This window comes from Xiphophorus hellerii, chromosome 22, assembly GCF_003331165.1.
Source record: "Xiphophorus hellerii strain 12219 chromosome 22, Xiphophorus_hellerii-4.1, whole genome shotgun sequence".
NCBI classification, from domain to species: Eukaryota; Metazoa; Chordata; class Actinopteri; order Cyprinodontiformes; family Poeciliidae; genus Xiphophorus; species Xiphophorus hellerii.
Window position 1 is genome coordinate 3,313,958 of NC_045693.1, and position 26,212 is coordinate 3,340,169.

At 38.5% G+C, this 26,212-nt stretch overlaps 1 protein-coding gene and 1 long non-coding RNA gene across 2 annotated transcripts; one reads left to right on the plus strand and one right to left on the minus strand.

Moving 5' to 3' along the window:
• Positions 1-47: 47 nt before the first annotated feature.
• On the plus strand, positions 48-26,147 carry LOC116712850 (lysophosphatidylserine lipase ABHD12). The gene is made up of 13 exons (XM_032552692.1): positions 48-323; positions 5,284-5,399; positions 5,483-5,588; positions 5,697-5,816; positions 21,345-21,375; positions 21,476-21,521; positions 21,596-21,725; positions 23,105-23,142; positions 23,233-23,312; positions 23,408-23,490; positions 23,566-23,644; positions 23,733-23,854; positions 25,389-26,147. Exons 1-13 carry the CDS (start codon positions 235-237, stop codon positions 25,408-25,410), a joined length of 1,062 nt encoding a protein of 353 aa, XP_032408583.1. The 5' UTR covers positions 48-234; the 3' UTR covers positions 25,411-26,147.
• On the minus strand, positions 1,879-10,253 carry LOC116712851 (uncharacterized). The gene is made up of 3 exons (XR_004337697.1): positions 10,023-10,253; positions 7,268-9,663; positions 1,879-1,888 (listed from the first exon to the last, which is right to left on the minus strand). It is a non-coding gene; the product is annotated as an uncharacterized LOC116712851 (long non-coding RNA).
• Positions 26,148-26,212: the final 65 nt, after the last annotated feature.

Sequence of the window (26,212 nt, forward strand, 5' to 3'; positions counted from 1 at the left end):
CTGTCATTTAACTCAAAATCCTTCAATCTTTGTGACCTCTTTCCTTCTGTTCTAAAACAGCATAAGCAGGTCAGTCATTTATCACAGGAACCCGCTGGACTCAGTTAACATGTAGGTTTCAACATGTAGGACCGTGAGGAACGTGCAGCATCATCCTGCAGAGAACCTGAGTCGGTCAAAGTGCAACCAGATTGTTAAAAACACTCAGTGGGGAAGAATTACTGCAGTCAAACGATGAAAAGGAGAAACGTGAAAAGCGACGATTCGTCCCCCGATAGGAAGGACAGGAGGGCGGCTGGCGGCCGGAGGAAAGAGGGGACTCAGTGAGTAACTGCAACAAAGTTATTTTGTTTAGGGTTTCAGATCAAGATTATCTGTCTGCGGAGTGATATGAAGCTCTGCAGACGTTAAAACATCTTCAAAGCATTATTTTTTCCTCTTTTCTATAAATTGACTCAAAATTAGCACATAAATGTGAAATGGGTGAAAAATGTCTTCAAATAAAACCTTCAGAAGTGTGCGTGTCCAGTTCAACCAAAGTTAGCACCTTTTTGACAAGAGTTCATGTTTTCATAATTATGAACACATGGTGAATTTCTGCTACTCTGTGGGAGCAGCAGAGATTCACCGCTCAGGTGGGAGAATCTGTCTGCTACCCATGCACTCCACCAGATCCTCCATTTACAGTTAAAAACAAGTCATAGGAATTCCTATTTGCAGTTTGTCCTCAGTCATGTAAAGTAGGGGTTCCCAAAGTGGGGGTCCGGACTCCCCAGGGGTCACAAGACACCAGCTGGAGGGTCAACACATTATTTTCTGAATCATCACAATGTGACCGCTGAAGTTCATGGAGAAAAACAAAACAAATAACTTTTACATTACATCATTAAATGTGAACTGTTGATGGAAAAAAAATACTTCAATAAATTCTGCATTAAATAATGAAATATACTTTTTAGCAATTGAATTAAATAGTAAAATGTCCCGAATAAACCGCTAGGAAGTATTAGGAGAATGAAGTTGTAATTTTAGGAGAATTTTCAACATTAAACATAACATAAAATATTATTATTATTATTATTATTATTATTATTATTATTATCCTGCTAATAACATGACTGTATTCTCATAAATAAACAAAATTCTTGTAGCCTCGTCCTAGTACTCCATTGCACAACTCACAGAAGAGATGATCTAAATAAGAACCACTTTTTGAAAATATTTTTTTGTCATTTTTAAGTTGCACTAAAACTGATTGGTTGGTTCTGACTGAGCGGTGTATTTCTGCACATGGCAGTAGGGCCACAAGGGGTTTGTTTTTGTTTTTTTCCTCAGATTATTTATCTACCTTTTTAGATTTTTATTGTAAAAGAATTGTAAAATCATGAATATTTTTTCTTACATCATTATTCATCACTTCATGCTGGTTAATTACATAAATCTCAATAAAATTGTTGCTGTAATGTGACTAAAAGGGCATAAATACTATTGCAAGATTTTGTAGGGCAGCAAGTAAAAGCAGGCCTTCAGAATTTTTGTTTAAACTATATTCATCCATTCATCCATTTTCTGTACACCCTTGTCCCTAGTGGGGTCGGGATAAACTATATTCAATTCAGCCCAAATAACCATTTTGTAATAAATTAAATTAGCAGCAGTAGTTTTTCTTAATATTCTGAGTTTGTTGTTGTTGATCCCATTGGGCTCATTCAATTCTTTTAGCAAACAGGAAGTTGTGAGCTTGTATCAGCACAATAAAATGTTCTTAATGAGCATCAACTAATGAAGAAACTGGAGGTTTGGCTTGTAAAGATAAATATTGCTACAAAACTATTGCATTGTTTTCTTTCCTGCTGGATAATGAGTATGCAGAGTCACTGAGGTCCTTCTAACACACATTCACACAAACCCCAACGCACTGATTTACTATGTAGTTACTCACTGACATGATGCATTATCCTGCCCTTTGTATCCGAGTTCTTTATCTCAACTCTGAACTACTTCCTCCTCTAACCTTTAGCCACAGCTACAATCCAGGTCAGAAGTTTAAATCTTCAAATCACTGGCGTGAATGTCGTTTTAATTTTAATGATTTACTTTGTTTTATTTTTCTGTGGCCGGATCAAACAACACACATCTTCAATATTTGAGTTTATTAGGTTGGTACCGTACCAGAGGCTTGATGTTAGCTTGATTCAGCCGTTTTTGATTAAGTTTGGATGTGTTGTAGATCATCATCCTCTTCGAATCTACGTTATAGTTTCACTTTATATTTAGAATTTCTAATTTATCTTTCTTATGCATTTAAAATAAGGTTTGTTACCATTCTCTTTACATTGTTTTTGTCATTTTTCTTTGTTATTTATTTTACACTGGATGTTGACTCCTAATAGCACTGACTGAATAAATTAAAGTTTCTGTTATTACATGTTTGACCAAGTTTGTGAAGCTACTGGTGTATTTAAATGTGCTGTACTGGTGCAGAGTTATCAAAGAAATTTGTAATTCAGTACATTTATGTCTGTGTTTAGCAAAGGAAACGTTTTAAGTCAATTCGGTGTTGGTTTTTTTATAAAGCATCGGTGGACTGATACTAAACCTCACATATCTGTATCGGTATTAGAAGTGAATACAGTAAATCGGTGCATCCATAATTTTGTCCAATTTATATGAACCAAAACTGGAGCCTGAGTATCTGTGCAGTCGGTTCATTTTCATGATCCAGCTCCATGTGATGAATTCGCCTTTAGTCACCCAGCCTGAAAGTCTCTTCATAAAAACTTCAGGGACGTCAAATGAAGACTATTTTTCACCTAACCCTATTGCACTTTTTTATGTTTATTAAAAATCTCTGACAAAGCTTTTGGACATATTTAACAAAGATAGGCATTAATAACGAAGCACTGAGTTAACTCATGGCAGCCTATTGGATTTTGGAATGAATGGCCACCGGTGTGTTTCCCTTGAGCACAGTAAAGAGATCGTTCTTCAGCTAAGAGGGCTCTGCTGGCTGATTAGTGCGTTAATAGAGGGATTGAAGGGATGTATTGTCCATTAATTGGCTGTAGTCTGGAGCCTCTGGGGAGTCAGAACTCGCTTCAGTCACAGCCACAACTGGTGTGTAGCAGCTCAGAGTCTCCAGCTCAGAGTCTGCATCCGAACATGCGTCAGAGTCCCTCAGCTCTCCTCAGCAGGGGGCCACAGGCGGCAGCGTTGGTGGGTTAACGTCTCTGGACTATATTTCCAGTTTTTTTGACTATTTTTCAAGATACAACTGGCAGAGAACAACTCTCTTTAATGACTTTCTAGTTAGTAATCAATGGGTGGTGATGTACTGTGTAGTGATCTCAGGCTGCTTCAGGGGACAGCGAGCAGTAGTTTGCTGTTCTGGAGCAAACAGGTGTGTGTTAATACAATACCACAATACCAAGTCAACCAGTTATCAGCAGTGACCTTAGACAAGCATCTCTTGCCTTTAGAATGTATTTATTTACATTTCAAAGTCCACAAGCTGCAGTCAGACGTCGTAAATAGATTTTAAAAACCAACCAGGTGTTTGTAAATTAACCCAAAGACTTGAGGGACGACGTCCTTTCAGATTTTAACTTTGTGTTCTCACCTGGTCTGATCATGCGCTCGGTCCTGTCTTTCAGTGTTTAACCCCGTCTCTGTCTCACACCAAGAGTTTCCAAGGTTTGGGTGAGCTAGTCCTCCTTCAAAAACGTTCTGGGTCTTCGCAAACAGCTCTGTGGCACTGGAGCATCTTCAGATCCAATCCATGAAAATCCCAACTTTGAATATTCCTGGTCATTGTTTCTTCTTCTTCTTCTTTTCTTAGTTTTTTACTTTGCTTGGCCCAGACTCTCTCTCTCTTTATTCAGGAACTAAAAATCTATAAATTTTGTCTTTGGCACAGTTTTGGTGAAGTTCACTAAATGTCCACAGTTACTTTTTCTGGTTCATTTCTATCCTCATGTTGCACCCCACCTGAAGACCTCTGGCGCCCCCTAATGGAGGCACCCTCCACACTTTGGAAAGCAGTGAAGTAGACAAAGCTATTGGCTGAGCTTTTATGGCTCTCTTTCACTCTGTAGTCTTTATAACCAGCAAGTGATTGTCTAATATCGCTACGACAAGGAGGAGTGACAGCTGAAGGTCAATGACTCGATTCGATCTGCTGGAGTTCCTTATATAGAAACTTTTTAAGCTCATTTGAATAATAAACAGAACAATTGTTTAAGAACTAGGATCAATAGCAACGTGTTGGATTGAAAGTGCCTTGAGATAAGTTGCATTGTGTATTGATGCTGCACAGACAAGCTGAAGTGATTGGAACTGAATGAGACTGAAGCATTTTAGGTTTTGCTAAAATGCACAGCAACTAAAGCACATCACCACAAACTCCTCATACCAACTGTTGATGAAGATGTGTGAAGTACGGTGGTGGAGGGGCGATGATTTGGGATTTTTTGCAGCTGGATGACACAAAGTACTCTGTCTAAGAGCGTACTCTGTGTGAAGGTGAAACGCTTCACATGCTGGATGTTCAAGATGAGTACATTTCAAATGGATGATAATCATTTTCCCAACTCAATATTTGGTAAATTTTTAAATAAAAATGTAATAAAGACAATTAGCAGGGAAATTATCCCCAAAACAGCAGAAATCTATAACAAAGTGGCTAAAAACTAAAACAATGAAGGTGTTCCGATTAAGTCTATTGCAATAAGCAATAAATCAATTAATCTCATGATGAATTAAAACGAGCTTGATAATTTCCATATACATAATTCATTTTTTCTTCTCATGTCTCTCTTTTTTTTTTACCAAAAACTTTGTGACAAAGGCTCCAGTTTGGTGCTTCTGTGTCAACCAGCCTCATTTTTTTTATTTACAGAGACATCAGTATCTATTTTATTTGTTGTTTTGTTTATTTATTTTTGGATATTTAAAATATCTTCCAGTTCCAACGCAAAATATTTGTTGAATTATATCATTACTATTATCACATTTCTTAAAAATTCCTCAACACAATATTATCGTTTATCATAATAACTTCTGGGACAATTTTTATCATTTAGAAAAATTTGTCATTGTAAAAGTGCCAAGTTCTGACGGTCCAGAAAAAGCCCAGACTGAAACCAGATTAAAATGCTATAAATCCCAGGAGAGCTGTGTTAAAATATATTTTTGTTAAATGATGAACTGAAGAAGCAGATAAATATGAGATTAATAAAGTTTTCCAATGACTGCATGAGTAAAATAAGTGTCTTCTGATTACAGGTCCCCCTGGTGGTTAAAACGGGGATTACTGGCTGCTGTCGCTGTCTGCATCCTGGTGCCTGTCACATATAAAATAATCCCTGTATTGATTCAGGACATTATTCACACCTACCGACGTGAGTAAGGATCCTGTCTGCGTTATCCAATATCTAAAATCTTCCAGCTCTAGAACAACGGGTCCCCTCCTCTCTGTGTGCAGTCAGCGTACCGTTCTTTGAGGATCTGAGCCGGCCTGCTGATTTCTCCCTCAATCACACCATCAACATGTACTTAACGTCAGAGGAGGGCATTTCCCTGGGCGTATGGTGAGCAGATGCCGAGTTGTTGCTTTTTCTTTCAGATTAAAAACTTGCAGCTCTGGGGAAAAATGAAAACACATCTTCATCTTGCTGATGAAGACGTGTTTTTTCCAGGCATACAGTTCCTGAAAGTCGGTGGAAAGAAGCTCAGGGGAAAGACCTGTTGTGGTACCAGAACACATTAAATGATGGAAATCCGGTTTTTATATATCTGCACGGAAACACGGGATCAAGGTAGGATAATTTATACATTTACATGTGATTCACAATGTTTTATTATATTAATGTATGTTGATAATTCAAGCTAATATGTGAAACTCATATCATTCAGACAAGGGATGCCTGATATATCAATATTTGCAGTTTTTTATTGAAAGAATTTGATTTTGAAAAGTTTCTTTTCGTATCATCCCTAATTTAGACCCGTTAAACAGAGGTGTACAGTTAAGGCATTTGTCCCTGTTCACGGTGAATTAAAGAGTTCAGTTTCTCTCAATGTTATTAAGTAATAATCACATTATATATTTATAAAACAATAAATATCATAATTTTACAGGAGGTCATAGTGAAAACAGAAGTTTGTGGCATTGCAATCCTCCATAGATGCTCCGTGAGGTTCAGTCAAGCACAGCAACACCATCGATCATTGATCTGGCTTTTACTACCTTTGGCAAGTCCTGCTGGAACATAAAACCAGCATCTACATAAAACCTGTCAGCATGAATTTCTCTAAATGTTCCTGTTGGACGACTGCGCTCACTGGGGACTCGATAAAACACAGAGGGACTAGCATTTAGCTCGGCAGTCTCTGCTTCAAGAGCAACTCAACACAGGGAATGTAACAGCTGTAGCTCATGTATTTGATGCTTATTCCTGTAACTTACACACAGTTTTTTTTAACCACAGGTTTTCCTTCCACTATACTTTTCATTTGTATGCTTGAAAACAGCACTCCTGTTAAGCTGTCAACTGCCCTCAAACATTCGAGGAAATCTTGTAGATTCATTGTTTTTGCACAATAGCCAGCCCCGCCCTAAACCTCACAACTCCCAAGGACATACTACTGACCAGCTCTCCGTCTAACGGGTCCGGAAAATCTCTAAGCCCGAGTCTTACCCTGAAACAGGTCTAGGAGAGATAATCTGTCTAAACTGGTGTCGAGAGAGATTCATCTAGCCTTTAACTACCTACAGTCCAAAAGTTATGACCCTTTTCAGTTAAGAAGCAATCAGCTGAGTAACCCTTGCAACTGCATAACTTCAATAACCACTCTTGTTAACGGTAGCTCTCTCTCTATCAACAATGTGTACTTGTTACAGACTAGATAGTTGTTGGTGGCTCAACATAAGCCCCGGGGTCATTATTTTACCGACACTAAAGGAATTTCTGAAGCCACCACATTTCTAGGAGCATGTTCATAGGTTTTACACTGATTAGAAGAACCTTAAAATAATAGATGACTCAATTAATTTCACTGTCCACAAACCTTATTAGAATTTTGATGTATCTTTATAAAGCAAGCTTTTAGCAGTGGTAAGTGACAGACAGATCAATTATCAATGATTACAAATTATGAATAAAAAATTAAAATCATTATAAATCATCTTCATTCTATCCTTACTCCTTTCCCTAAACTGTGTCACTGATTTACTGAGTGAGGCTTTGGGGTACAGTTCAACTCATACCCAGATGATGGATGATCTCGGCAACAGAAAACTTCAATGTCCCTTGGTCAGAGTCTTTGTAAGGCAAAAATCCTCTTCTGAATAGAAGCAAAGCAGAACTGGTTGTTGTTTTCCGAATACTCAGATCTTCATCACACAAAGACCTTTGATCATTCTCAGAGTCTGTTGCAGCAGCTCTGAGATCTTTGGGTTGAGCGCAGAGCAGCAGTCGAATCAGAGGGACCCACTGACCCTCAACCGGGGTTGAGGGTCAATGGGTCTTGTCCCTACTAGCAGTGCGGAGTCTCAACTTCCCCATGGCTCCAGGGTGCGGTCCTCTGCTGATCTTCTGTCTGCATCCTCTTGTTGACTTGACTTCAGCACCGCGGACTAAGAACACCTTGTTCCTCTTTCCATGGGTTTCTTTTTACTCTCTCATCCCATAGTTGTCTATGGGGTGATGGCTTACGTGACTTCTCGAACGTACGATGGCTCTGTGGAAAGCACCAAATCTTCTTGCCTTGCTCACTTCTCCTTTTCTGTTGCTTGTCCACTGACCATCTGGATTTACTGCCCCAATATATTTTCGAAGAAAACACTTTACTTCCTCTTTGGAACTCCCCTGCCTCCCCGCTCAGCTCAGCCCTGACTTCTGCTCTAGTTACAACACAGTCTGAGAAAAACATGTCACCTTGCTTCACAATGTATTATTACTTGAGTTACAATTCTATATGCTGTATGATCATCAGAAATCATTAAACATAATCAACTTTCTCTTTTTAATTCAAACATAACTTCTTATAATAATCATCTGAGTTTAATTCTATTCACCATTCATTCATCATGTTATTAATTTCTTAATCTGCTTTTCATTACATCAACTCTTTGTATAATCACCAGTAAATCAAAGTACAAAAAATCCTTATTTTTATAATCATTAATAAATCAAAATACAAGAATAAATTTTTTATGATCAATCAGTAATCAAAATGCAAGAATATATATTTTTTAATCAGCAGTAAATCAAAATGCAAGATCACTTATGTCTCTCAGGCCTTTAAGATCTGTTTCCTGCGTAAACCTGGAAAGATCTCACCACTCTATGCCAGTTTGCATGACACATGTAATCCATCTACATGACACATGAAAGTCAATTATAAAAATAAGTTAGCTTTTTTATCAGTTTTTACCAGTATGCAGTAAAATGCTTTAAACAAAAGCAAATACTATATTTTAATTGAATACAATTAACTCAGATTTTTCACCCCAACCCAATGAGGAAAAAATAAAGTAAAAAATCCCACATAACAGATTTAAAACAGTTTAGCGTCACATACATAATAATCAACAGATAGAAACATATAATCTCTATAAGATACAGAAGTTTCTTCAATTTGTCAGTTATTTTAAAAAGCAAGAATAGGGTTACAACTCTTACAGGGTTACAACGGGGTGAATCCAGCGGCGTCCTACATTCAGGAAATGAGGACACCATCCAAGTCGAGGAGAGCCGCCTCAACGGTGAAGAAATGCCTTTAATCCTCACCGCCAGTCCTCCACGTTTACCATGTCTTCGACGGAAACGCCTTTCCGGAATCAAATGTGGACAACTCAGCAACTCAGTAGGGATGTCAGAGAGGAACTTGAAGCCTCGGTTTCTCTGACCCAGACCATGTCCAAATTGTAGAGCCACCAAAGTTTTAATGTCCAGAAGTGCTTGACGGTCGTACACAAGTAAGTCACTAGAACCGTAACAGCATAAATATACAAATAGAGCAAAAAGAGTAAAAATAACAAAGTAGAGAGAGCGAGTCGGACGGTGAGCCGAATACACAGGCGCCATTTTGTCTAGTGAACACAGTGAACATAAGAGCACAGCAAACATTAAGATCTATATATACAAAATATTTCTAACAATTTGTCATGGTCACTCAAAAAAGTTTTAGTTTTTTTGTCCTTGACCTACTTTGTAACTAATTTAGTGATGTTAGATCACAGACCCATTCGATGAATTAGAATATTATTGAAAAGCACATCCATGCTGCACCGGTTTGTGACCGCCATAACTTTCAACACATTGTCAGTTCCCAGATAGCGAGACACATCAAACAGTGTCCAGGTCTGAGATTATCCTCTAATGGGAATCTCTTTTTGATTGATTTGGTTATCTCTATGCGTAAAACTGAAAATGTCTTCACTTCTGCACCAGTTGGCCAGGTGTTTTAATTATAATCTCTCAAAATGACTGATGACCGTCTGATTTTTTCATCAACGTTTTTAAAAAAAGTCAAAGACGTAAAATATTCATTTTACATGATGCCTGTTTCTTTCTTAACCAGTATGATTTCATTTCCAAGCTGTTAACACAGCTGATCCTGGCACCTTCAGACAACTAGAAATTGGACCCATAGGTAAACCTGTCATGGAACGGTGCGGTGTAGGTGGTGAGGCAGACGCAGATGACCCAGGTAGATGAGAGAAAATGGTTTTTAATAATGAAGTCCAAAAAAGTCCACACAACCAGGCATCACGAGTGAGCAGAAGCCAAGGCTCAACGCCGGTAGCAACTGATAAATTGAATGGACAACACGAAGGACTGAGAGCACATTAGACGAGGACCCGACACAGACACACAGGTGACACTAAATACACAGGAGGGTAATCAGGGAATGAGAAACACCTGGGAGTAATCAAAGGCAGGACAGGACAACACGAAGACTCAGGGACACAGAAAACTCTAAATAAATACACAGAAAAACACAGAACATGACAAAACCAGATTGTTCTTGGCTGTTTTGTCTGATTTAAAGCCAGACATTGAGAGAAAAAGGTTCATATGTGTTGTGTTTCAAACTGTGTGTGGCAATATATGATTTCAGTTGCATCATTTACCAGATAAAGCTTTAAACTTGACTAAAATTTGCTTGGTAAGGAGGTGAAAACTGGACAAACTGAAGCCTGTGTTTCTGTGTAGGGTGTCCTCTAACACTGCAGTCAAACTGCTTGAGGAAGGTACGTTTTACGACCTCTGATCTCCAGCAAACACAGAATCTGAGGGCATGATGCTACAGTCTGAATGCTAATTTCTTCTTTCCTGTTTAGGCGTTGTTTGTGATGGTGTGATCCTGGAGGGGGCATTCAATACTGATCAACAACATATCCCATATAATATATTAAGCTGGGTACGCTATGCTAACCAAGCATTTTTTTTTCACATTTGCTACATGTGCTGTTTTGTTGCTAACAACTTTGCAATGTTTATTTCTATGTTTAAAGTATTACTGGAGATTTCCAGGCATTAAGCGCTTGTTCAGTTTCCTATGGGAAGGAAAAATGCCCGTCTTTCCCACAGAACACAAGTGAGTTAGTTAATATTGGCAAATATCACAAGAAGAGGGTTTTCTGTTAATAATGTTCTTAATTATATTCCACAGTTTGAAGAAAATGAAACGTCCGATATTGTTCCTCCATTCAGAGGACGATCACTTAATTCCCATTGAGATTGCTCGTCGGGTACTGCTTTTTATTACCTTACCATGAAGCAATATTTGCAGTAATGACTATAATGGAGTTGTTTTGTTGTTTTCAGACCTATGAGGTTGCTGCAAAGGCCCACAGTAAAGACAGAGTCAAGCTTGTGACATTTGACGGTTCTCTGGGGTATCTACACAACGGCTTGTATCGGGATCCAAAGCTGCCTGGTGTCTTAAAGTGAGAAAACATTTGTCAGACACTGTTTAGTATGAATACTTTATTTTAAAAAGAAAGCACTCTTTAAGTTCCTGGTTTAATAACAGGACAAAATAAAATGGTCAGATTTTTTTACCAGGTTCTAATTTCAAGTGTACTAAGCTCACAGGAGTCCCATCATTGTCTTACATACAAGTGAAGCCAGAATGGAAATTGCTATGTGCAAAAACTAAGTATACCCCATGTTCTTGCAATTTGTAGAATCAACTTTAGGAGAAAATACCTGAAGCAGTTCAGGCTCAGAGCTTTGAATGAGCCACTGAAGCACATTCTTTCTTTCCTTTTTATTCAATTAGTTGCAGATTTGCTGCTGATTGTTAGGATCATTGGCCAGCATGACCTCATGCTGGCCAATCATGGAGTACCCTATATCTTTGCTAGCTATGCACATCTAGAGACTAAAAATATTGTCCATACTTATTTGCAGAAGCATTTATCTGTCATCACAATGTCTGTATTTCATTTCAAGTCTTTTGCAGTCCCTAGCAGGTTTTGTACTAGGATTGTCTTGTATTTAGCTCCATCCATCTTCCCATCAATTTTGACCAGCTTCCCTGTCTGTTGAAAAAAATCCACCCAACAGAATGATGCTGCCACCACCATGTTTCTCTGTGAATTTGGTGTTCAGGGTTTGCAGTGATTGTCACACATGAAGTTTAGAATGTTCATTTCTGGTCTTGTCTGTGCAGAGTATGTTTGCTGTTGCTCCTACATAGCTTGGTGCAAATTGCAAACAGGATTTCTTATAGTTTTATATCAACTATGGCATTCCTCTTGTCACTCTTCCTTGAAGGCCAGATTTTTGGAGTAACCAACAAATAACTGTCATGTTGTCAGATTCTCATCGGCTACTTTAGAGTTACAATTACCTTTTCACTGCTTTTCTGATCAATGCTTCCCGGACCAGCCCCCAATTGTTACCATACTACAAAAACAAAGAGCAGCCAATTGTTCTAAAATCCTGGACGAGCCCCCAGTTTGTATGACCAGGCCATATAATCAGTGTTGCAAAGGGAACATAAATGCCAAACCTAGCCACCAGGATCATAATAGCTCTTCTTTTTCGGTTTCAGTTTTGGAAAACATCCATGTATTGGTAGGCCTGGAGTTCATCCATCCTCTCTCCATGTTCAGATAATGGATTGAACAGAGCTCTGAGACATGTTCAAACCTTGAGATGTTGTTTTAGAACCTAACCCTGTTTTAAAAGTCTCTACAACTTCTTCCCTGACCTGCCTGCTGTATTCATTGATCTTTGTGATGCTGTTCTGTAATTTTCTCTGAGCTCTCTGTTTTCACAGAGTGAATTGCACACATGTATCATGTCTTTTTAAACGCTTGTGGTTTTATGTAATTTTAGAACCATTTAGTAACCAGAAAAGTTATGTGCTCTTATTATAAACCTAGAAAGAGAGTGTCATGCATTTTAAAATTGATCTGATGTTTTATTTCCATAATATGAACAATGTTTTCTTTCATGTCCCCTCTACAGGGAGTTTGTGAAGTCATTGAAGCATCGGAAACAACACTGGGACCTTGGAGAAAGGAGAAAGGATAAATGCAACATGAACCTAAAGTATTTTTAAGGTGTCCTCCTCTGATGAGTGTAACAACTTCTGAGATCAATTAAATACAAGCCAAAACAGAAAAGAGCTCTGGAAATGATGCCAGAACAAATAAAGGGATTTCTTTATCAATTGCTTGCATGTTGGATCCATCTTTTAGCTACTTTGCTGATCCTTTTAGACATTAATAGGAAGAAATGTAGCTTAAATGATAACTTTTTCACTTTATGTGTTTTTGTCTATGGCAGGGGTCCCCAAAGTCAGTCCTCGAGGGCCGGCATCCTGCATGTTTTAATTCTCTCCCTGGGGGTAGTAACAACCTTTTCAGCATGTCAATGTTCTTCTTAGGCCATCTAACGAGCCATCATTTGATCCAGGTGCATTAAACCAGGGAGAGAACTAAAACATGCAGGTTGTCGGCCCTCGAGGACCCACTTTGGGCACCACTGGGCTGTGGGACACCAACTAACCAATGGAGAATTTAGATCACCCAGAAAACAATCTTGAGAAAAACTCAAATGGTTGAATTCCCACTTTAAGAGGAAAATATTAAAAATATATCTAAGAAACCCATAGACGTATTTGGTGTACTATTTTATTTTTTGTATATTTGTTCACATGTATCTTTGATGGCATTTTCTGAATTTTCCATGAAAATTTGATAATCAACACATTGACCATCACTACAAGGGGGCAGTATTACATTACACTTTGATATAATGCAAATACTTATGTCAACAATCATCACTTATAACAAGGTGCTAAAGGTTAGGTTTTTCAATTTACTAGTTTAGGAATACAAATACTAAATATTGTTTCAGACGTTCATGTGTTTTCATGAGAATATTTCTTTAAAACAATATATTAAGAAACTGTCCTCAAACTGGATGGGTTGCTTAATTTTGATGTTAGCAATGGTTGCATTGACATCTTGGGGTATCACACGAAAAATGTGATTTTTGTACCGTGGAGACACATGAATTCAGAACGCACCTGTGCTACAGTTCAATCTAAGCAACAGGTTAATTAGCTAATAAACTACCAATCATACAACTAAACAAATATGTTACTTAAAATGTTTTAAGATTAAAAATGAAGACTGTTGAAATTGAATGCCAACAAATAAATATTTCACAACCAACTGGAGCTGTGCAGTTTGAGTCATCAGAGAGACAAAATAGGCACCATTCTGTCAAAATTTAATCGGTGGAGTAATTTATGAGTGATTAATGACCCTAATTAATTGCTTTTAATTTCTGGTGACAGGATATATGTGAGAGATTACCAACTCAATCAAGGCATTCGGCTGGATGTGGAAAAAATTGAGGTGAACCCCAAAAGCTATGCTTACCAAACAAAAAACCAAAAGAAAGTAGTGATCTGAGTGAAAGGTATCACTCAAACGCATGAGTGCAGTGAGAGAGTCGAATAGAAGAGATGTTCTGCTTGTCAATATTTCTCTTTTATCCACAGTTTTTGAGGCAATTGCATTAGGCGATGAAGGTGAGCTCGCAGGTTTATCCATCACAGGGCCCAAATCCTGTTTCACTGCGATTGGGATCTCATATACAATAGCAGGTTCTTCTTCTTCAGCAAGCATTTATTCATTACCGGAGTTGACGCCATCATATTAGCGAATGTCTTCGGGCTAGGTAACTCCGAATCCTTATCAAGTGATGCAGAGGAGGTAGGTCCATTATTCTCAACAGCAGGATGAAGTTGTTTAGCTCCATTCATTGTAAAGTTCTTGAACAACTGTTGCAAGTAGAGTGCTTGATTTTTCCCGAGATTACTTATAGCAGAAACACTAAAGGCCGAACCCCCTATCTCTGTTTCTATTGGCTAATTCAAACTCATAGAGGTCAGAATCAAGCTCCTGTATCTTACTGTAAAGTTCCTCTTAGTTATTTTTGTCTTATTTCAAGTGTACTAAAATATTTGTGAGAAACTAGACCAAAAATACTTGGGTAGATTCATTTTTTGCAGTGTAGAGACAGCTTTGGCACCTAGAGGCCTCTGATCCTGCAGATTTTCTTCTGTGACTTTCTGACTGTGTTTGCTGTCCTGGTCAGCTCTGTCGAATATCATGATGAAGCTCTGGTGAATATTCTATTAAATAAATCAGTTTAGTGTCATTGTATATAAAATTGCACCCCAGAACCACAAATATTTCCAAGTTTTTTTTTAATCTGGTTTCTAGTACAAATACCGTAGCACACTGTTAACATTCCGATTTCTGGACCGAGAGTAAGCTGCAGCACCGTCCTGCAGAGAACCAACATTAACACAGGAGTAAAAACCTGCAGGAAATCCCACACTGGGTTTTTTACTGCATGAGTCGCTGTTATCTCATAAAACAAACATTCCCTCTTGTTGCACTTTGATTTATATAATCAGATAAATGCTCTAGTAACTCATTGATTGTTTTCTCCTTTCAGCTTTATTGGCCAAGATTGTGTTCACAAGCAAAGGATTTGATTTAGACATTGAGGCTCTCATACATAAAAAAAACAAAAATATATAAACTTTAAAGGAAATAAAATAGGGATAAAGGAAAATATGTCAATGTATTTGCTGATATTTTATAAAATATTATTATAAGAAAGAAAACAAGGTTTGTTATGGCAGTGCAACATTTTTTTCCACAACAAAGATGTTTTGTTGAATCTGTTTTTAAACTTGCTTTTGTTTTTTTTAAAGACTGTTTAATATGCAATGCCAAAACAATCTACATTATTTGTTCATAAAAATACATGTGATTACAATTTTCTTCAAAGTAATGCTCTATTTCATTTAACATTTCAGATTATGTAATTTGTTTAAGGTAGCAGCACGGGCATTAGTAGTGTGTCCTGCACATTTATCAGGGAAGCAGTGGTGCAACCTTAAAAACCAAGAGCCCTCCCTTTTCCCTTTTCCTGGTATTTAATAAAATCTGATCCTATTGAATCTGGAGTCGGTCAAAGTGCAATGGCCAGACCAGATCATTAAAAACACTCAGTGGGGAAGAATTACTGCAGTGAAACGATGAAAAGGAGAAACGTGAAACGTGACAATTCGTCCCCCGATAGGAAGGACAGGAGGGCGGCTGGCGGCCGGAGGAAAGAGGGGACTCAGTGAGTAACTGCAACAAAGTTATTTTGTTTAGGGTTTCAGATCAAGATTATGTCTGCGGAGTGATATGAAGCTCTGCAGACGTTAAAACATCTTCAAAGCATTATTTTTTTCTCTTTTCTATAAATTGACTCAAAATTAGCACATAAATGTGAAATGGGTAGAAAATTTCTTCAAATAAAACCCTCAGAAGTGTGCATGTCCAGTGCAACCAAAGTTAGCAACTTTTTGACAAGAGTCCATGTTTTCATAATTATGAACACATGATGAATTTCTGCTACTCTGTGGGAGCAGCAGAGATTCACCGCTCAGGTGGGAGAATCTGTCTGCCAACCATGCACTCCACCAGATCCTCCATTTACAGTTAAAAACAAGTCATAGAAATTCCTATTTGCAGTTTTGTAGGGCAGCAAGTAAAAGCAGGCCTTCAGAATTTTTGTTTAAACTATATTCATCCATTCATCCATTTTCTGTACACCCTTGTCCCTAGTGGGGTCGGGATAAACTATATTCAATTCAGTCAAAAAAACCATTTTGTAATAAATTAAATTAGCAGCAGTAGTTTTTCTTAATATTCTGAGTTTGTTGTTGTTAATCCCATTGGGCTCATTCAATTCTTTTAGCAAACAGGAAGTTGTGAGCTTGTATCAGCACAATAAAATGTTCTTAATGAGCATCAACTAATGAAGAAACTGGAGGTTTGGCTTGTAAAGATAAATATTGCTACAAAACTATTGCATTGTTTTCTTTCCTGCTGGATAATGAGTATGCAGAGTCACTGAGGTCCTTCTAACACACATTCACACAAACCCCAACGCACTGATTTACTATGTAGTTACTCACTGACATGATGCATTATCCTGCCCTTTGTATCCGAGTTCTTTATCTCAACTCTGAACTACTTCCTCCTCTAACCTTTAGCCACAGCTACAATCCAGGTCAGAAGTTTATATCTTCAAATCACTGGCGTGAATGTCGTTTTAATTTTAATGATTTACTTTGTTTTATTTTTCTGTGGCCGGATCAAACAACACACATCTTCAATATTTGCGTTTATTAGGTTGGTACCGTACCAGAGGCTTGATGTTAGCTTGATTCAGCCGTTTTAGATCCAGTTTGGATGTGTTGTAGATCATCATCCTCTTCGAATCTACGTTATAGTTTCACTTTATAGTTAGAATTTAGCACTAATAGCACTGACTGAATAAATTAAAGTTTCTGTTATTACATGTTTGACCAAGTTTGTGAAGCTACTGGTGTATTTAAATGTGCTGTACTGGTGCAGAGTTATCAAAGAAATTTGTAATTCAGTACATTTATGTCTGAATTACATAAATGTACTGTAATGTACTGTACTTTAGCAAAGGAAACGTTTTAAATCAATTCGGTATTGAGTTTTTTGTAACGCATCGGTGGACTGATACTAAACCTCACATATCTGTATCGGTATTAGAAATGAATAAAGTAAATCGGTGCATCCATAATTTTGTCCAGTTTAAATGAACCAAAACTGGAGCCTGAGTATCTCTGCAGTCGGTTCATTTTTATGATCCAGCTCCATGTGATGAATTCGCCTTCGAGGGATTGAAGGGATGTATCGTCCATTAAATGGCTGTAGGGAGACCCTAGGACTCGCTTCAGTCACAGCCGCTTCTCTCTTCTGATCGCTGCAAACCTCTACAACTGGTGTGTAGCAGCTCAGAGTCTCCAGCTCAGAGTCTGCATCCGAACATGCGTCAGAGTCCCTCAGCTCTCCTCAGCAGGGGGCCACAGGCAGCAGCGTTGGTGGGTTAACGTCTCTGGACTATATTTCCAGTTTTTTTGACTATTTTTCAAGATACAACTGGCAGAGAACAACTCTCTTTAATGACTTTCTAGTTAGTAATCAATGGGTGGTGATGTACTGTGTAGTGATCTCAGGCTGCTTCAGGGGACAGCGAGCAGCAGTTTGCTGTTCTGGAGCAAACAGGTGTGTGTATCGTTTATCCCAATAACTTCTGGGACAATTTTTATCAAGTAGAAAAATTTGTCATTGTAACCAGACGAAACCAGATTAAAATGCTATAAATCCCAGGAGAGCTGTGTTAAAATATATTTTTGTTAATGATAAACTGAAGAAGCAGATAAATATGAGATTAATAAAGTTTTCCAATGACTGCATGAGTAAAATACACTGCCTGGCCAAAAAATGGTCACACTCTCTAATATTTTGTTGGACCGCCTTTAGCTTTGATTACAGCCCGCATTCGCTGTGGCATTGTTTCAATAAGCTTCTGCAGTGTCACAAGATTTATTTCCATCCAGTGTTGCATTAATCTTTCACCAAGATCTTGTATTGATGATGGGACAGTCTGACCACTGCGCAAAGCCTTCTCCAGCACATCCCAAAGATTCTCAATGGGGTTAAGGTCTGGACTCTGTGGTGGCCAATCCATGTGTGAAAAAGATGTCTCATGCTCCCTGAACCACTCTTTCACAATGTGAGCCCGATGAATCCTGGCATTGTCATCTTGGAATATGCCCGTTCCATTTGGGAAGACAAAATCCATTGATGGAATAACCTGGTCATTCAGTATATTCAGGTAGTCAGCTGACCTCATTCTTTGGGCACACAATGTTGCTGAACCTAGACCTGACCAACTGCAGCAACCCCAGATCATAGCACTGCCCCCACAGGCTTGTACAGTAGGCACTAGGCATGATGGGTGCATCACTTCACCTGCCTCTCTTCTTACCCTGATGCGCCCATCACTCTGGAACAGGGTAAATCTGGACTCATCAGACCACATGACCCTCTTCCATTCCTCCAGAGGCCAATCTTTATGCTCCCTAGCAAACTGAAGCCTTTTTTTCTGGTTAGCCTTACTGATTAGAGGTTTTCTTACGGCTACACAGCTGTTCAATCCCAACCCCTTGAGTTCCCTTCGCATTGTGTGTGTGGAAATGCTTTTGCGTTCACAATTAAACATACTCCTGAGTTCTGCTGTTGTTTTTCTTCGATTTGATTTGACCAAACGTTTAAGTAATCGCCGATCACGATCATTCAGGATTTTTTTCCGACCACATTTCTTCCTGGAAGACGATGGTTCCCCACCATCCTTCCAGTTTTTAATGATACGTTGGACAGTTCTTAGCCCAATTCTAGTAGTTTCTGAAATCTCCTTAGATGTTTTCTCTGCTTGATGCATGCCAATGATTTGACCCTTCTTAAACAGACTAACGTCTTTTCCTCGACCACAGGATGTGTCTTTTGCCATGGTTGTTTAAGAAATGAGGAGTTACTCATTGCATCAGCTGGGGTTAAATAACTTGTTGCCAGCTGAAGGATAATCGCCTATGCAGTACTTATCCAATAGGAGGCTTGTACCTATTTGCTTAGTTAAATCCAGGTGGCGACCTTTTTTTTGGCCAGGCAGTGTAAGTGTCTTCTGATTACAGGTCCCCCTGGTGGTTAAAACGGGGATTACTGGCTGCTGTCGCTGTCTGCATCCTGGTGCCTGTCACATATAAAATAATCCCTGTATTGATTCAGGACATTATTCACACCTACCGACGTGAGTAAGGATCCTGTCTGCGTTATCCAATATCTAAAATCTTCCAGCTCTAGAACAACGGGTCCCCTCCTCTCTGTGTGCAGTCAGTGTACCATTCTTTGAGGATCTGAGCCGGCCTGCTGATTTCTCCCTCAATCACACCATCAACATGTACTTAACGTCAGAGGAGGGCATTTCCCTGGGCGTATGGTGAGCAGATGCCGAGTTGTTGCTTTTTCTTTCGGATTAAAAACTTGCAGCTCTGGGGGAAAATGAAAACACATCTTCATCTTGCTGATGAAGACGTGTTTTTTCCAGGCATACAGTTCCTGAAAGTCGGTGGAAAGAAGCTCAGGGGAAAGACCTGTTGTGGTACCAGAACACATTAAATGATGAAAATCCGGTTTTTATATATCTGCACGGAAACACGGGATCAAGGTAGGATAATTTACACATTTACATGTGATTCACAATGTTTTATTATGAAGCCTTGGCGCAAATTCAAACTGGAAGACTCCAGACCCGTTAATTGAAGCGACCTGCCCACAATCGTCGACCTATCAACGCTGGACCAAGCCATGTCACGTCCAATCATCGACCAAGTCCCCGCTGATAAGGACCTTCATTCATGGTGTCCTTCGCTCTCCAGCCGAGCTCAACCCACCACCACCCCTTCTCCTCCATTCGCCCGGTCCTGAGGCCCGCACCCTTCTTCAACCTCCACCACCACTGCCGGGCCCTGGGGGATGACGTTCCTAACAGCATAGGGAATGCTCATCTGAAGCCTATCGCTATCGCTGCGATAACCGTTATCCCCAGCCGGGGCCCGAGCGCCAAAGACTTTAAATTCTGTTTGTCAATAAACTCTTCTAATTGTCCTCTTATCTCCGTCTGAGTCTCTCCAGATTGAAATATTAATGTGTGTTGATAATTCAAGCTAATATGTGAAACTCATATCATTCAGACAAGGGATGCCTGATATATCAATACTTGCAGTTTTTTATTGAAAGAAATTGATTTTGAAAAGTTTCTTTTCGTATCATCCCTAATTTAGACCCGTTAAACACAGAGGTGTACAGTTAAGGCATTTGTCCCTGTTCACGGTGAATTAAAGAGTTCAGTTTCTCTCAATGTTATTAAGTAATAATCACATTATATATTTATAAAACAATAAATATCATAATTTTACAGAAGGTCATGGTGAAAACAGATGTTTGTGGCATTGCAATCCTCCATAGATGCTCCGTGAGGTTCAGTCAAGCACAGCAACACCATCGATCATTGATCTGGCTTTTACTACCTTTGGCAAGTCCTGCTGGAACATAAAACCAGCATCTACATAAAACCTGTCAGCATGAATTTCTCTAAATGTTCCTGTTGGACGACTGCGCTCACTGGGGACTCGATAAAACACAGAGGGACTAGCATTTAGCTCGGCAGTCTCTGCTTCAAGAGCAACTCAACACAGGGAATGTAACAGCTGCAGCTCATGTATTTGATGCTCATTCCTGTAACTTACACACAGTTTTTTTTTAACCACAGGTTTTCCTTCCACTATACTTTTTATTTATATGTTTGAAAACAGCACTCCTGTTAAGCTGTCAACTGCCCTCAAACATTCGAGGAAATCTTGTAGATTTGATGGACCAACCGTCACGTAGATGTAATCCATCTACATGACACATGGAAGTCAATTATTAAAATAAGTAAACTTTTTTTAAACACGTTTTCATCAGTTTTTACCAGTATGCAGTAAAATGCTTTAAACAAAAGCAAATACTAGATTTTAATTGAACACAATTAACTCAGATTTTTCACCCCAACCCAATGAGAAAAAAATAACGTAAAAAATCCCACATAACAGATTTAAAACAGTTTAGCGTCACATACATAATAATCAACAGATAAAAACATATAATCTCTATAAGATATAAGATACAGAAGTTTCTTCAATGTCAGTTATTTAAAAATGAAAGAATAGGGTTACAAATCTCTTTAAATTTAGCTGATTTTTACTTTTCAATGTTCTATTGATGCACCTCTTTATAATATTTAGCACGTAATACCCGCACTGCCACATGTATTTGCTGCTGTTTTTAGTTTTTTATTAATTTGTTTGCTAATTAATTTCCACAGGACAGCTCCACACCGAGTTGGAGTGGCAAAAGTGAGTAATCACCAACACTAATGAATTAATCTTTTAGCTGGAGAGATGACAGTGTGGTTTATGATTCTAGATAATAATAATTTACACTGTGTGTCAACAGTTACTGAGTGCGCTGGGTTACCATGTGGTGGTGCCTGACTACAGAGGTAGGAGCTTTTTACAGATTCACGTCCCTGTGATTGTGTGAGTGAGCAGGAACTGATGTGAAAACCCTTGGCAGGTTTTGGAGATTCCACCGGAGAGCCGACTGAATCCGGCCTGACTACAGACGCCATGCATGTGTACAACTGGGTCAAAGCACGCAGCGGTGACAGCCTGGTGGTCATCTGGGGACACTCTCTTGGCACTGGGTCAGCTAAAAAACACACTGGCACTTATAAAAACTTTTACATTTCAAAAGTTTTTACACATTTTGTATTTGGTAGATTTTCTATTTAAACTTTTAGCTTCTAACCTGAGTTTTCTGAGATTTTAGCCCATTACTGAGAAACAGAATCAGATTTGTGGTTTGTAGGCTGCCTTGGTTTGTGATAGTATTTGTGATGGTCACTCCAAAACCTTTTAGTTTGTTTGTCCTTGACCTACTTTGTAACTAATTTAGTAATGTTAGATCACAGACACATTCGATGAATTAGAATATTATTGAAAAGCACATTCATGCTGCACCGGTTTGTGACCGCCATAACTTTCAACACATTGTCAGTTCCCAGATAGCGAGACACATCAAACAGTGTCCAGGTCTGAGATTATCCTCTAATGGGAATCTCTTTTTGATTGATTTGGTTATCTCTATGCGTAAAGCTGAAAATGTCTTCACTTCTGCACCAATTCGCCAGGTGTTTGAATTATAATCTCTCAAAATGACTGATGACCTTCTGATTTTTTCATTTCATCAACGTTATAAAAAAAAGTAAAAGATGTAAAATATTAATTCTACGTGATGCCTGTTTCTTTCTTAAGCAATAATGTCAGGTCTAAATACCTATTAGAGACAATTTAAACAAATACAGGAAAGACAAGAGAGTTAGATTCTTTGTTTCTCGCGAGGAGAGCAGACAGAGATGTGTTTACAGTTACAAACCTCCGACCGCTCTGCAACACATCTGTCTGTTCCTCTCTTTTATTGATCTTTAGGAAACCCTGCCACACGGGGCGCTGCAACTCTAAAAGGGTGGAGTCAAAACATGGTTGCAGCGCTAAATAACATTCACTAATCTAGACACATGTTTTCTATACTCTAAATCTTTCTTTCTCCAGACACGTTGCATAGCTTCAAAGCAACGGCTTTGTATCACAAAGAAGCACAGAGCAGAGTTTATTGTCAGGCATGTAAAACTCTGCTGGGAGCAATTAACACCTCTGTCTTGTAGGAAGTCCTGCAGGGCAACAGCTGCTGAGAGTAGCTGTCACCTCTATTTCCCAGGGAAGTCTCAGGATAGAATCAAAGTTATTGTATGATTTCATTTCCAAGCTGTTAACACAGCTGATCCTGGCACCTTCAGACAGCTAGAAATTGGACGCATAGGTAAACCTGATTGGTCTTGGCTGTTTTGTCTGATTTAAAGCCAGACATTGAGAGAAAAAGGTTCAAATGTGTTGTGTTTCAAACTGTGTGTGGCAATATATGATTTCAGTTGTATCACTTACCAGATAAAGCTTTAAACTTGACTAAAATTTGCTTGGTAAGGAGGTGAAAACTGGACAAACTGAAGCCTGTGTTTCTGTGCAGGGTGTCCTCTAACACTGCAGTCAAACTGCTTGAGGAAGGTACGTTTTACGACCTCTGATCTCCAGCAAACACAGAATCTGAGGGCATGATGCTACAGTCTGAATGCTAATTTCTTCTTTCCTGTTTAGGCATTGTTTGTGATGGTGTGATCCTGGAGGGGGCATTCAATACTGATCAACAACATATGCCATATAATATATTAAGCTGGGTACGCTACGCTAACCAAGCATTTTTTTTTTCACATTTGCTACATGTGCTGTTTTGTTGCTAACAACTTTGCAATGTTTATTTCTGTGTTTAAAGTATTACTGGAGATTTCCAGGCATTAAGCGCTTGTTCAGTTTCCTATGGGAAGGAAAAATGCCCGTCTTTCCCACAGAACACAAGTGAGTTAGTTAATATTGGCAAATATCACAAGAAGAGGGTTTTCTGTTAATAATGTTCTTAATTATATTCCACAGTTTGAAGAAAATGAAAAGTCCGATATTGTTCCTCCATTCAGAGGACGATCACTTAGTTCCCATTGAGATTGCTCGTCGGGTACTGCTTTTTATTACCTTACCATGAAGCAATATTTGCAGTAATGACTATAATTAATGCAATGACTATATTGTTTTGTTGTTTTCAGACCTATGAGGTTGCTGCAAAGGCCCAAAGTAAAGACAGAGTCAAGCTTGTGACATTTGACGGTTCTCTGGGGTATCTACACAACGGCTTGTATCGGGATCCAAAGCTGCCTGGTGTCTTAAAGTGAGAAAACATTTGTCAGACACTGTTTAGTATGAATACTTTATTTTAAAAAGAAAGCACTCTTTAAGTTCCTGGTTTCATAACAGGACAAAATAAAATGATCAGATTTTTACCAGGTTCTAATTTCAAGTGTACTAAGCTCACAGGAATCCCATCATTGTCTTACATACAAGTGAAGCCAGAATGGAAATTGCTATGTGCAAAAACTAAGTATACCCCATGTTCTTGCAATTTGTAGAATCAACTTTAGGAGAAAATACCTGAAGCAGTTCAGGCTCAGAGCTTTGAATGAGCCACTGAAGCACATTCTTTCTTTCCTTTTTATTCAATTTGTTGCAGATTTGCTGCTGATTGTTAAGATCATTGTCAGTTGATGACCTCATGCTGGCCAATCATGGAGTACCCTATATCTTTGCTAGCTATGCACATCTAGAGACTAAAAATATTGTCCATTCTTATTTGCAGAAGCATTTATCTGTCATCACAATGTCTGTATTTCTGCACTCATTTCAAGTCTTTTGCAGTCCCTAGCAGGTTTTGTACTAGGATTGTCTTGTATTTAGCTTCGTCCATCTTCCCATCAATTTTGACCAGCTTCCCTGTCTGTTGAAAAAAATCCACCCAACAGAATGATGCTGCCACCACCATGTTTCTCTGTGAATTTGGTGTTCAGGGTGTGCAGTGATTGTCACACATGAAGTTTAGAATGTTCATTTTTGGTCTTGTCTGTGCAGAGTATGTTTGCTGTTGCTCCTACATAGCTTGGTGCAAATTGCAAACAGGATTTCTTATAGTTTTATATCAACTATGGCATTCCTCTTGTCACTCTTCCTTGAAGGCCAGATTTTTGGAGTAACCAACAAATAACTGTCATGTTGTCAGATTCTCATCAGCTACTTTAGAGTTACAATTACCTTTTCACTGCTTTTCTGATCAATGCTTCCCGGACGAGCCCCCAATTGTTACCATACTACAAAAACAAAGAGCAGCCAATTGTTCTAAAATCCTGGACGAGCCTCCAGTTTGTATGACCAGGCCATATAATCAGTGTTGCAAAGGGAACATAAATGCCAAACCTAGCCACCAGGATCATAATAGCTCTTCTTTTTCGGTTTCAGTTTTGGAAAACATCCATGTCTTGGTAGGCCTGGAGTTCATCCATCCTCTCTCCATGTTCAGATAATGGATTGAACAGAGCTCTGAGACATGTTCAAACCTTGAGATGTTGTTTTAGAACCTAACCCTGTTTTAAAAGTCTCTACAACTTCTTCCCTGACCTGCCTGCTGTATTCATTGATCTTCATGATGCTGTTCTGTAATTTTTTCTGAGCTCTCTGTTTTCACAGAGTGAATTGTACATATTTATGTCTTTTTAAACGCTTGTGGTTTTATGTAATTTTAGAACCATTTAGTAACCAGAAAAGTTATGTGCTCTTATTATAAACCTAGAAAGAGAGTGTCATGCATTTTAAAATTGATCTGATGTTTTATTTCCATAATATGAACAATGTTTTCTTTCATGTCCCCTCTACAGGGAGTTTGTGAAGTCGTTGTAGCGTCGGAAACAACACTGGGACCTTGGAGAAAGGATGAATGCAACATGAACCTAAAGTATTTTTAAGGTGTCCTCCTCTGATGAGTGTAATTTTTCTGAGATCAATTAAATACAAGCCAAAACAGCAAAGCAAGGAGCTCTGGAAATGATGCCAGATACAAATAAAGTGATTTCCTTATCAATTGCTTGCATGTTGGATCCATCTTTTAGCTACTTTGCTGATCCTTTTCGACATAAATGGGTGGAAATGTAGCTTAAATGATAACTTTTTCACTTTATGTGTTTTTGTGTGGCTATGACACACCAATTAACCAATGGAGAATTTAGATCACCCAGAAAACAATCTTGAGAAAAACTCAAATGGTTGAATTTCCACTTTAAGAGGAAAATATTAAAAGATATATCCAAGAAACCCAGAGACATATTTGGTGTACTATTTTATTTTTTTGTATATTTGTTCACATGTATCTTTGATGGCATTTTCTGAATTTTCCATGAAAATTTGATAATTTGGTAATCAACACATTGGCTATCACCAGAAGGGGGCAGTATTACATTACATTACACTTTGATATAATCCAAATACTTATGTCAACAATCATCACTTATAATAAGGTGCTAAAGGTTAGGTTTTTCAATTTACTAGTTTAGGAATACAAATACTAAATATTGTTTCAGACGTTCATGTGTTTTCATGAGAATATTTCTTTAAAACAATATATTAAAAATGCAAACTATTTTGTTGTGAGAGTTTGGTGTGACTCATCTATTTCACCATCCTCTTACTGACATCTAACCATCAG

Bases quoted from the DNA above. Each gene is read 5' to 3' on its own strand.
- LOC116712850 (XM_032552692.1), top strand. From the start codon at position 235: ATGAAAAGGAGAAACGTGAAAAGCGACGATTCGTCCCCCGATAGGAAG. The intron at 21,726-23,104 runs GTCAGCTAAAAA...GTTTCTGTGCAG, and splicing joins GGACACTCTCTTGGCACTGG to GGTGTCCTCTAACACTGCAG. The intron at 23,491-23,565 runs GTGAGTTAGTTA...TATATTCCACAG, and splicing joins GTCTTTCCCACAGAACACAA to TTTGAAGAAAATGAAAAGTC.